Source organism: Phodopus roborovskii, unplaced genomic scaffold (assembly GCF_943737965.1).
Source record: "Phodopus roborovskii unplaced genomic scaffold, PHOROB, whole genome shotgun sequence".
Lineage (NCBI taxonomy): Eukaryota > Metazoa > Chordata > Mammalia > Rodentia > Cricetidae > Phodopus > Phodopus roborovskii.
Window position 1 is genome coordinate 1834466 of NW_026126422.1, and position 12684 is coordinate 1847149.

General features: G+C 44.2%; 1 protein-coding gene across 2 annotated transcripts in view; it reads right to left on the reverse strand.

Moving 5' to 3' along the window:
• Nucleotides 1–265: 265 nt before the first annotated feature.
• The window catches only part of Adh5 (alcohol dehydrogenase 5 (class III), chi polypeptide), a 131708-nt gene continuing 119289 nt past the window's right edge, over nt 266–12684 (reverse strand). The window contains exons 2-9 of one of the 2 annotated variants that reach the window (XM_051185405.1): nt 12055–12156; nt 10281–10422; nt 9666–9753; nt 5666–5885; nt 5309–5569; nt 2380–2515; nt 844–982; nt 266–518 (exon numbers count right to left, since the gene is read on the reverse strand). In XM_051185405.1, the coding sequence (XP_051041362.1) occupies nt 494–518; nt 844–982; nt 2380–2515; nt 5309–5569; nt 5666–5885; nt 9666–9753; nt 10281–10422; nt 12055–12156 (1113 nt within the window). In that variant the 3' untranslated portion in view covers nt 266–493. The remainder of the gene's footprint in view (nt 519–843; nt 983–2379; nt 2516–5308; nt 5570–5665; nt 5886–9665; nt 9754–10280; nt 10423–12054; nt 12157–12684) is intronic. The other variant, XM_051185406.1, reaches the window with a different exon arrangement.

Genomic DNA, 12684 nt, shown 5'->3' on the forward strand with positions numbered 1-12684 from the left:
GAGAAGTTGCATATACGCGGAAGCAGGAGCAAATCCCGTGGTGCATTGTGCAAGGCCTTTACTGGTCACACATGCGGAATTGTCAGTGTCCAGTTGACTGAGTACACCGTTTTCTCAAAATTCCACCAAAAGAAGCCATGTGGAGCCAGGCTGCCTGGCTGTTGTTAACCCAAGTGAATGAATTAAAAATCTGCCTTTCTTTGGGGTCAGCACTGTTTCTAGATGGCATACCAGGTGGCCTAAAGAAATTCAACTTATATACAAATGCAGAAAGCATTTTTATTATGCTAAAATATTTCTTGATGAGCCGCAATTATTTATGTGGAGAGTTCAAAAAAGTGACTTGTTTGTGACTATTTGCCTCGTCCTTGATTAGAGCCATGATTACACACATTTCTTTAGTAGTTTGTGACATCTCAAGGGCTAGCAGATCTGTCAGTCTGTTCTTATCCAATCACAGGAGAAAGAAAGCACAGGATGTTCTCTTCTGAACTCACATCTTTAGAACAGTTCGAATGCTGCAAGACAGAGCAAGAGGAATAAAATTTGACAGATGAACTAAAAGAGTTATATTTATTTAGTGTGAGTGGTGAGTGTGTGTGTGTGTGTGTGTGTGTGTGCGCGTGCACACACAAACCTGGTATGTGTGTGTGGAGATAAGTTCTCTTCTTCCAGTGTGGGACCTGGGCACTGAACTCAAGTCATTGGGCTTGACAGCAGACAGGTCTCCCTTTGAGTCCTGAGTGGTGAATTTTTAGATCACTTGACATTCTATTTGTTTTGACCCCCTCTTGGATCAGGCCATTACGAATTCTGTATTGCACAGTTAAGTCTAAAACTCACCTTTCCCCTGAGTGCATCAGGTCTAAGGCTTTGTTAACTTGGTCGAAGGGCAGATTGTTAGTCACAAATTCATCAACTTTTATCTTTTTGGACATATATTCAGACACCAGCTTTGGGACACTCTCCACACTCTTCCATCCTGAAAGAAATCACATTCTTCAGGATAATTTATGTAACAAGTTTCTCCAGTATGCTTAGTCATGTTCCTTTCCTGGGTGACACCAAGAAAGTTCAAAGGTTAAGTGGAATTCAAGGGGAATGAAACATGCTAAAACTGGCATGTGGGAAGAATCAGACACACCCTGAGCTGTGAAAAAGTAAATACTTCAGAGTTAATTGCTATTTTCCTATATGAGGGTTACTAAACACTGGGCCTGGTGAGATAGACCTGAGAGGTCAGCTACAGTGGCAAGTTCAAGGCCAGCCTGGTCAACTCTGCCTCATAAACAAACAGCTTATAAATCTGCTAGGCAGCACTTGCCTAGTTAGTCCGTGTAACTCTGGCTTCAAAGGCCCTTTAAATCCAGCTCCTGGAGTATGGTGCCCTCAGGAGCATGTGCCATTAAACAGTTCCAAGACACTAGAAACCATTTAATCAGACTGACATCTTGTAAACAGTTTAATCCTAAAGGAAATTTTGGTCATGCCCTCATTTTAGCATATATTTGAAGGCTTTTATTGTGGGTTTCAAAAAAGCTGGTATAATACAAGGTATGGGATCTTGACATACATTCTCTTAAACTGATCATTCAAAGTGCCTGGGATTTTATAGCCCCTCCCCCCCCCCCAAAGATGGCAGGATAGGTTTGTTTAGTTTTGAAAGCCTGTAAGAACCATGGAGGTCATTCTTCACAACAGTTGGGCTCTGTGAGACATGTTTTGCTATCTTCTCCCCAGCTGAGCACCACGAAAAGACTGCCCAACCTTTACCCGCACTTAGATAGTACTAAACAAACGACTAACCCCTCTTAGGATCACACCTACGTGTGAGGATCATCAGTTTAATAGCTTTTAATTTTGCTAAAGACTTTTGTCTGTATTTCAGTTTAGGACTCAGTACTGGTTACTACTGAAACCAGCACTATGGTAACCATGACAACTAAATCCACACAAGAAACTCTGGGACAGCTCACCCAGCCTGCCTCCAACTTCTGCTCATTCATTCTTGCTTGCTCTCCTTCTTTCCTTCCTTTTTTTTTGAGCCGGGGTTTCTGGCTGTCCTGGAACTCAGTATGTACGCCAGACCGGCCTCACGCCTGCCTGTGCCTCGCAGGTGTTAGGATTAAATGCTGCAGTGCTACACCTGGCTCTTCTTTTGGAAGCCTGTATCATTTGGTTCTGTTTACTCCAGGAGAAGCAGAATGCCTCCCCAGCACCAGCAGCCTGGTGCATTCTGCAAGCCTTCTCCTCAAGTCTCCCATGAAACAATCCATGATAGAAATACAATCATTTGTGTTAATCCAAGAAAATGAGACTGGGATTTAAATTATGCCAATGGAAACAGAGTAGAGAAAATCTACTTATCCCTGGCGTTACCTCCAAAGGCAGTGCCTTTCCACGTGCGTCCTGTCACCAGCTGGAATGGTCGAGTGGAGATTTCTTCACCCGAAGCAGCTACGCCGACCACCACACTGACTCCCCAGCCTTTGTGGGTTGCCTCAAGGGCTGCTCTCTGCAAGCACAGAGATAAGATGCAATCACAGATGTCCATGAACTGCACTGAGAATGCCCTCTTCCCCAAAACCTTCTAGAGGAGGAAGGGTGACACAGGGCGATTAAAAAAGATGGCAACACATTCCCAAATAATGTTCAGTCGTAATTTTATCAAGCAATTATATTTTAACAAGCAGCTTTAAAAATTAACCCGAATATTAAAAAAAATTGAACAAGGCTTTTACCTGCTTTCTTTTTTAATTTTATACCCTATATCTACAATGAAAGCGAATGAATCTAGACTGCTTTTCTCTCATGAGTTATTAAAAAAATTAACTACAAATGGACTCAAATTTAAGATCCGAGACTATCACACTACTAGAAGAAAACGTAGGGGAAGTACGTAAATATATTTAATAGGGAATATATATATATATTTACACACACACACACACACACATACATACATACATAAATAAAATCTTGGATAAGATCTCAACATAGGAAGTGAAAGCAGAGCAAACAGATGGAACACAGCAAATAAAAAGACTTCTGCATAGCAGAGAACAACAGAGCGCAGATGCGGCGCACACATCATTTGTAAAATTACAAGGAACCCCTAAAATCCCAACAATAAAATGCCAAACAACCTGGGCAAGGGATATAAAGGGACATTTCTCCAAAGCACACACAGATGGCGAGTAGATACGTGAAAACATGTGAAAAAACATGTTAAACACCACTAGTCACTTCTGAGACTCAAAACCACAACACATCACTGAGCCTCAAAACCACAACACATCACCTTATTCCAGTAAGAATGACAGTAATCAGAAAGATTACAGAGGAACACTTTAGAATTCTCCACGAGAGGAGGAGCAGAAGCCGTCTGAGCTGTCCACCCCTCTTGCCTCAGCTCTCATTAGCTGTGGAAAATGGTTTAGAGAACCACTTACTGTGATGGTTGTTTCTTTGGGTGGGCGGGGCAGTCAAACCCAGTGCCACCTAGGAAGAACTAAAAGGCCAGGAGAGAATCCAAACCAGGAAGAAAGGCTTACACAGATTTCTCAAGCTTCGGAGATTGATTCCGACAGAAGGGAATTAATTACATGACAAGGGAGGAGGGCAGGTAATTAAGGATGGTGCAGGTGGGGACTGTTCCGATATGGATGATGGCTTCTGGAGGAGGAGGAAAGAGGGAGAAAGGAGAGACAGAAATGTACATCAGCTCAGTAACCTTGGAGAAGGTCCAGGAGAACACATCTCTGCAGGCACCTGTGACAATGTGAAGGCAAGGATGGAAGGAAGGAGCTGTTGACAGTGTAGTCTCAAGTGCCACACCCTGTGGTCTCAGCCCTGGGGTGCAAATCGGGACTCAAAAGCTGGCACGAGGAAGGGCTCAGCAACTTCAGTCTGTGCATGGAGTGCCAGGGTCATGGGGGATAGACTGGTCCCAAAGACAGACACAAAGACAGACAGCTGCAATGGAAGAAAGATGGTTCAAGGGCAGATCCTAGAAGTTCATCTGGAAAATGAAACATGGCTAGAAGATAACACTGTTTGGTGAAGGGGACCAAGGCCCAAGATTGGAGCCAGGGGATCCTGTCGGATTAGAAGAACCGTGCTAATTTTACTTTTTACTCGATGAGAAGACCTTTTAAGTGCACCACCAACACAGCTTCCGAAAGCCAAACCCACTTTTCACAACTGTCACACTCATCACCTCATCCAACCCTGACTGTCAGGCACCGAGGAGGCAGAAGGCGGCGAGCTAAAGGAAGACACGCCAACACATCATTAAACCTGCCAATGCCATTCGCAAAGGCCGCATTAAGTTAAGGCCAAGCTTCCTAGAGATGACTTCCTCTCTCCTCATGAACTCTCTTTGCCAGAAAAACTCCTTCCTGAGAGGAAAGAAGAGGGCGATGAAATGGATCAGGGAGGACTGGGGAGGCCTGACCCAAACAAGGATGGAACAGCATGTTTGCTGTAGCATAGCCTAAGTGTCTGCCGGCTGCTATTCCTACTAAACAAAGCCCGACAGCCTTCAAAGCCTCCCCATTTAGGCATACATATGAAAACAGTACAAAGATTGATTATTACTCGGCAAAGTTTTATGTTTTTAAATATCAGTTTAAAAATAAAAGTAAACCCTAACTCAAATTAAAATGAAAGATTTTAGGGCTAGAGAGACAGCTCATCAGTTTAGGGCACTTTCTGCTCTTACAGAGGACTGGGTTTCGGATCCCAGCACCCACAACGGGGCTCACGACCATCCCTAACTCCAGTTCTGGAGGGTCCGATGACCTCTTTTGACTTTGTGGGGACTAAGTACACATGTCGTGTGCATACATATTCATAGGCAAACCGTTCATACGTATAAGGTCTAAAATGAAAAATTTAGTGCAAGAAGCTGTGAAAAGTAAGTGTAAGACAGTCACTATTTTGTCTGTTAGAATCCGCATCCTAAAAAAAAGAATCCGCATCCTTTGCTCAGCTCACAGCATCAGGATGTATGTGCCTGTATCCAATCCCAAAGCTCATGTTCTTCACACTGTTTAGCTTTTCATTTCATGAGATAAGCAGTTAACATACACTCAAAGGCAAAGAAACATTTTTTTATTGTTCATCTTTCTCTGATCCCTTCTATCATTTCCCACTCAAATAGTTTAAGAAGCTATCACCCCCCCTTCTTTAGAATTAATTCCTATCAAAGCTGTTCCTTCCAAAACAAAACAACCATTAATCCTAAGGAACCTGCATTTTAAGAAAGTATTTTAAGCACAAAAAGAATGAACGTACACACACTCACCATGACCTTCACATTGCCAATACACTCAAAGGAGAAGTCTACTCCCCCATCTGTCATCTCAATGAGCACTTCCTGGATGGGTTTCTTGAAATCTTGGGGATTAATACATTCGGAGGCTCCAAATTCCTTGGCCTTTGCGAATTTATCTTTATTGATGTCGATACCAATGATCCGGGATGCACCAGCCACTTTACAGCCCATGATCACTGCCAATCCGACTCCTCCCAAGCCAAAGATGGCACAGGTAGAACCAGGCTCCACCTGTCATCAAAGACAGTACATAAGCAGCATGCCAAGAACACAGGATGGCCAGTGTTCCAGCAATGTCTCACTGACCCACCCAGGCCAGTCTCTTACCTTGGCAGTGTTCACAGCAGCACCGTAGCCGGTTGAAACACCACAGCCGAGAAGGCAGACTTTATCCAAAGGTGCCGAAGGGTCAATTTTAGCAACGGAGATGTCAGCCACAACTGTGTACTCTGAAAATGTGCTGGTTCCCATGAAGTGGAAAAGAGGCTTTCCTTTGCAGGTGAATCTGGTAGTGCCATCGGGCATTAACCCTTTCCCCTGAGTGATTCTAGAGAAGAAAAAAGGAAAAGGAAAATAGAAGGGAGATTTATTTCCTTAACTATAGGAAAAAAAAAATCAGTTTTAAAAATAATGAGCCGCCAATACTCAGAAAAGTATACTAAGACAAAAACCCATAACCTCAATGCAGTGTTTCTCAACCTTCCTAATGCTGTGTGTGACCCTTTTAATGTTGTGATGACCTCCAACCAGAAATTTTTTTCGCAGCTACTTCATAATTATAATTTTGTTACGATTATGAAAGGTAACATAAAATATGTGATATTCCAGGTATCTGAAGTGCGACCACTATGAAGGGGTTGTTTGACCCCCCCCACCCAAAGGGGTTGTGACCCAATGGTTGAGAGCTGCCATTCTAATGCATTAACAACTTTCTGAATTCCGAAAACACCTTAGTAGATACTTACAAACCCTGATCTCCCTCGGCTTTGTTGTCCTTCCTGGATCTGTATACCATAAGCAGCGTATCCCCCCAACCCTGTGTTCTATCTCAGTTAAATTGTGCCATAAGAACTGAACAGATTCCAACAGCTTCAACTTCCATGACATTATTTTAAAACTCGATAAAAACTTACAAGCAAATAAAGCTTCATAAATGATGGAGCCCAAACTAGAATTTATATAAGATTCCAAACAAATTATCCAACTCATCTAGTGAGAAACAAAGGCGCCTCCCCGGGGCTTCAGTAGGGTAACATTTCTCAGGGCTTCACTGTGTAGCTGTGGGTGATACGTAGATCAGGATGGTCTCAAACTCACAGAGATCCACCTGCCTCTACGTTGAGTGCTGAGATTAAAGGTGTGCATCAGTACCACCAAGGCTGGCCTTTCTCTTTGACTGTGGTGAATTACCACTAGGGGGAAAGCCAAACAAGCAAAACGCCTCTCAAACACCTCCCAAACTCAGTTATCTTACGAGAGGCAGGGGACTGGCATTTGCTTAGGAATACAAGCTTAGCCAGATGTGGGTGGCCCTGAGCTACTACTCCAAGCTTCTGGTGCCTCACTACAGTGTGGGGAAGCAGCAGCATCTTCCTGGTAGATTATTGCTACAAAAATCAGAATGCACGGCAAGCACTGTATCCAATGGTGTGAGGGTTAACTCTGTGTGTGTGTGTGTGTGTGTGTGTGTGTGTGTGTGTGTGTGTGTGTGTGTGTGTGTGTGTGTGTGTGTGTGTGTATGTAGGTCAGAGGACAACCTTGAGGTTGCTCTTAGTCTCTCTGAGACCGGGTCTCTTTGCTACTGTGTTAGTTAGTTAGCTGGGTGAGTTGACCCTACTGATTGTTCCTAGGGTGTGCTGGGATTGCATACTTGTGCTACTGCAGGTAGCTCTGATGTGGTTTCTGGGGAATCTGAATTTTCCCAACTGAGCCATCTTCTCAGGCCCAATACCTATCATTTCTAATAAGCACAATAACCTGGTATAAACTCAGATAAATACAAAAAAAAAAAAAAAAAAAAAAAAAAAAACAGGAGTAAACAGGTCTATGCATTGTTGTAGGTGTAGAAACTCTTTCACTCACACTGGAAAGCTGTGTGTGTGTGTGTGCTTCTCACACCTTAGCCAATCAAATCACAGGAATCCTCCTAGAGACAGTACATACCCAAATAAAACAGGTAAGAAGGCAGCACTAATGTTAACAGCCCGCCTTGGTATGTCCACCAACAGGCGGATGAACAAACCCTGGTGGCTGGAGTGGAATACGACAGAACACCACAAAAGTAGACATGGGCACAGGAACTTACACACTGCCGAGACACAAATGTAAGAAACCTGACAGCACATGCCGCATGATCCAACCACACAAAGTTCTACAGGGAAGCAGAGGACAGTGGCGACCTCTGCAGGAGTCAGGGATGGGTCTGGAAGGGACATGAGGGACCCAGAGAGGTGCCAGCAGAGATCCCCACCTGTATCTGGGAGAAGGGTCTATCCAGCAGGCATGTATACATGAAAACATTCACTGGGCTGCACATATACAATCTGTGTACCATGAGTACTGTATGGATGTATGCTCTACCTCAATTAAAAAAAAAAAAAAGCAGCAAACAAGGCCTAATGGTCTCAAGGGTCCTTAGGTGGTATGCCACACCTCATAATAGAACAACTTTCTCTGTGTCAAGGGGTTTGTTATCTCTTGTAGGCTTCACGTAATGCCCTTCGGGTAACTTTTATTACTTTGATTTAATGCACAATAAAATAGCTCATAAAAACGATTTCATTTCACTTAAAAAAAAAAAAAAAAAAAAAAAAGTCTTTCCTTGCCAATTTAGCTGGCTGTTACAGGAAGACAATGTACTCAGAAAACTCTGACCACCTACCCACACCACCCTTCTTTGGGTCTTTGAAACAAGGCCATACTTGTATAGTCTGGGCTGTGACCCTCCTGCCTCCATTTCTTTAGTGTTGAGATTACAGGTGTGGACCACCATTCCTGGTAACCAGCTCCTGTCTTAGATCATAATGGCTGGTGAATCTTGGTTTTTCTCATCCTTGAAAAGACAGAGCTTAGTAACACTGACAGCAAGGCCTCTTTAAAGACAGAATTAACTCCTGAAAAAAGGCACTGTATAAATCACCACATAATTACTTGCTGTGATGATTATATTTTTGGGTGTGTATGGGTATTTTGCCTGTATGTATCTATGTATTTATGCCCACCATGAGTGTGTCTGGTGCCTCGAGGCCAGAAGAGGGTGTCAGTTACCCCTGAACTGGAGTTACAGATGGTTGTTGAGCTACTATGTGGGTGTTAGGAATCAAACCTGGGTCCTCTGGAAGAGCAACTAGTACAACAGGTGCTTTTAACCACTGAGCCATCTCTCTAACACCATACTTACTGTTAATAAGATCTATTCTAAGACTACAATAAAACAGGGCTGGGGAGATGGCTCAGCAGTTATAAGCACTTACTGTGTACACATGGAGACCTGAGTCCAAACTGCAGAACCCATGTAAAACATCAGGCCTGACTCCAGATGCTTGTAACCCTGGTGCTGGGGGAGGGCAGGAGGAGAGAAAGAAGGGAGTCAGGCAGACAGGAGCTGTGGCCCAGGAGCTGAAATGCACAGCTTCCATTTAAGGGACCCTGTCTCAAAGGAATAGAACGGGGAAGCTGTGCAATAGTTTCCTCTGAACTGAAACGTTTCATTCTGCAAGGAAGCTCCTCAAGCAGGAGGGCAAACAACCCAAAAATAGCTTCAGGAAGTTCCTGAAACTGGCCAGACTCATTAGGCCCCTTCTTGCCAGAGTGAGCAATGAAAGTTAAGAGTCCCCTTGAGACAAGACAGCCAAGCTGCAGAGAAGACTCTCAGACCCAAGCAGCTGCCTGGAAGAGGTTTAGAGCATCTGAGTCACTTGGAAAGGACACTCTTTAACTTGTTTATCTGGCTGTAGGCTGTGCTACGTGCTCTAGGTTCCCAGCCTTTGTGAGCTGTCATCCATGCTGGTGTGGGCTTTGGTGATGCAACTGTCTTTCTGTATTTGTGCTCCTGTAAGTAATCCCTCACCCATATTCCTATAAGGGACCCCAATACAACTCATGGTTCATTTCACCAAGCTGGACTTTGATGTGTTGTGGGTTCCTTATGTGGGCTAAGTAGACACATGTGTTACATCTCCCCAGGAGTTTTGTCATGCAACAGGGAGGAAGAGGGGAGGGAGGGGTGAGCTTCTTTGATGTCCTGCTGTGGCCCCTACATGTGCAACAGACACACACACAGAGTAAACCCACGTATTAAAAAAAAAAAAAAAAAAAAGATACTAACCTTATCTTCTGGCAAAGGTTTGTTTTAGGATTCAGACAAAATTTGCATTCTCCACACTGCGGGATGTAAAGAGGGATGACGGTATCACCTGGGAAACAAATGTGAGGTCATTACCCTGAATGACGCAGCTGGCTCTAAGTGAACACAGCAGCCCTCTTCATTTCAACAAGTGATGCAATTCTGCAAAGAAAAAGCCTCAAAGCCTAGAACCATTATCTAAAGGGCAGGGTCCAGACACTAGCCAGCCATGCACAAACAGGTAGGTTTCAAAGTTTTTGAACTAAATGAAACTCTAAATAATTGGAGGATAAAGAGGTCGGTATGTTTCAGGAACACCAATTCGTTGATGCATCTCTAAATATTCTTGCTTAATTTGCCAAAATTGCTTTTGGTAATGTACTTGAGACAGTTTCAAATGAAAAGCAGCCTGCAAAATCAAAGAGGAAGAAGTGAATCCAAATATTTGTACTTCCAAGAAAAGTGAGACTAACTGTGACAACTTTCTTAGGTGATGACCTGCTCATAAATAAATGAACAGCTGCATATTAACCAGACAATACCATCCCTACCCAAACAAGCCGAAGTCATTAGGAGTGGATTAAATACTTTCCTTACCTGCCTTCACCTTAGTCACCCCTTCACCGACACTTTCCACGATTCCAGCACCTTCATGTCCCAAGATCACTGGGAAGCACCCCTCAGGATCAGCTCCGCTCAGGGTATAGGCATCAGTGTGGCAGACGGCGGTGGCAATGATCTACCAGGATGTTAAAGAGAAACAGCAACTAAGCATGCACATGCAGCTGGACATACCACATTTTGCAGATTTTTAGATACATTTCTTTTACAATTTTACTCCTCTAAAACCAGCGTGTTTAGAAGTCTTAGACCTGACAGACTTCTTGGCAGTAACGAGAATGGTGGTGCATTAATTTGCAAGGAGGCCTAGCATAGCTATTTTCCTTTTAGGTGCATGTGAACAAGCAGAGGAAAAGCTGGCGGCTTCACCAGCGATGTGTCTTCAGTTGTAAAGACGAACAAAATGGGCGGGCCGGGGGGGGGGGGGGGGGCACCTCACTGCTGCGCTCCCTGACTCCGGGGATGTGATGTTAAGAAGATCTTCTTTCTGAGGGGTGCCTGTCTGTCCGGTCCCTGCCAAAACTCAGAGTTTTTAGTGGAATAGAGTCTTTTTTTGCTAACATACGCAATTTTACCGGACTCTCCCTGGCTTCTAATAATCATATATTGGGGCTGGCAAGATGGCTCAGTGATTAAGAGTGATTGCTGCTCTGGTGATGGTCTGGTTTTTGGTTCTCAGCACCCACATCTGGTAGCTCCTACCCATCTGCAACTCCTCTGGGCTCCAACACCCCCTGGTCTCCTCAAGTTCCTGCATGCACCTGGCACATACAGACTCAGAGGCACATACACATATCCAGTAAAGAAAAAAGCAATTAAAGGCAAAAGCTTATGTTTATGCTTTTCTGTTTCTGTCCTACGTGCCCGTTCTTTGCTGAAAACCACCAGCTTCCCGGGGATGAAAGCTGTCACTGGGCCAAACTGTCTTCTTTACCGGCAAAAGCGCCCATCAGCTTAACTTTTGCTCATGAACAGAAACACACAAAGTATTATAAGAGTTCAGATTCTTAGATCCTGGCTGAAAAGGAGCTTGAAAAGCATTAGGTTTTGTGCTTCTCAATCAGATTGTGAACCCTGGGACACAGGCTGGTGTGCACAGTGGTTCTGGTGGCACGATGATGCAAGAGATCGGTGACTCTTCCTTCAAGAACATTTTTCCAGAATATTAAGGAACAAAACATATGGAATGGTTATTACTTTAAAGCATTAACTTAACAAAAAACAAAAAAATCCAAACAAACAAAACCCAGAGCAGAGGGTAAAACATTTCATAAATGTTAAGGTGTCAAAGGTCTCTCGGGAATGCTGTCTTCCGCCTCTCTCTAGGGGTAACCTCTTCTTACTCACAGCGGCGGGTAAGCAGGGGACTAACAAACCCACTGAACTGGGCCTTGTCCACCAGGGGCAGGGCATTTTTAAGCTCTCCAGGCAAGGGAACTTTATTTGTTTACTGGTCTAATCAATCAGGGACCTTTCTCCAGTTTTCTGGAGAAGCTCATGTGTATTCTTTGACTCTAATACACCACACCGTGAATTATGGGATTAGCAGAAGGGAGAGGATCATATAAAGCCACCCTAAACCCAAACCACACAAAGTTACGTCACTGTAGTCCACTAATCTGGAGGTTTGGCTTCTCAGCCCCGGACCAATACCGGATGATGGGAGGGTGGGTGAGAGACCGTGGCTCTGCAGTTGGAAGGCTTCCAATGCCTTCTTCCTTTTCCCCACAGTGCCTTGCTGTAACATTACCTTAATTCGAACTTCATGAGCCTTTGGAGGGGCCACTTCCACCTCCTCTATGGAGAGGGGCTTTCCGGCCTCCCAGGCCACTGCAGCCTTGCATCTGATCACCTGAAGCAGGGGAAAGGAAATGAACAGTTTATCCTCCTAAACTAATAACTACTTCACGGGCAATTCAGATAATGATGAATGTTAATGTCTGCAGGTACCAGCGCTGGGGAGATGGCTCAGTGCCCAGCCTTGTGAGCATGAGGACCAGAGCTCAACCTCACAGCATACCTGGATGTAGTGTCCTGTCTGTAACCCCAGCACTCAGGCAGTACATAGGGGACCCTCAGAGCAAGCTGGCTGGCTAGACTAACCATACTGTTGAGCTCTGGGTTCAAGTGAAGAGCCTGATTCAATACATATGGTGCAGAGTGATTGAAGAAAACGGCAGAAGTCAGCCTCAGACCTTCACGTGACCATGCATAAATACTCACACACACAACAAACTCACACACACACAAAACTAAATAAAATGAACAACACATTCACAGGAAATGTATACCTCTGTGTGAAATGGAGAATTGTTCTTTTAGGTTTCACATAATTAATATACGTGAGTTCGAGACCAGCTTGGTCTACAAAAGCAATGTC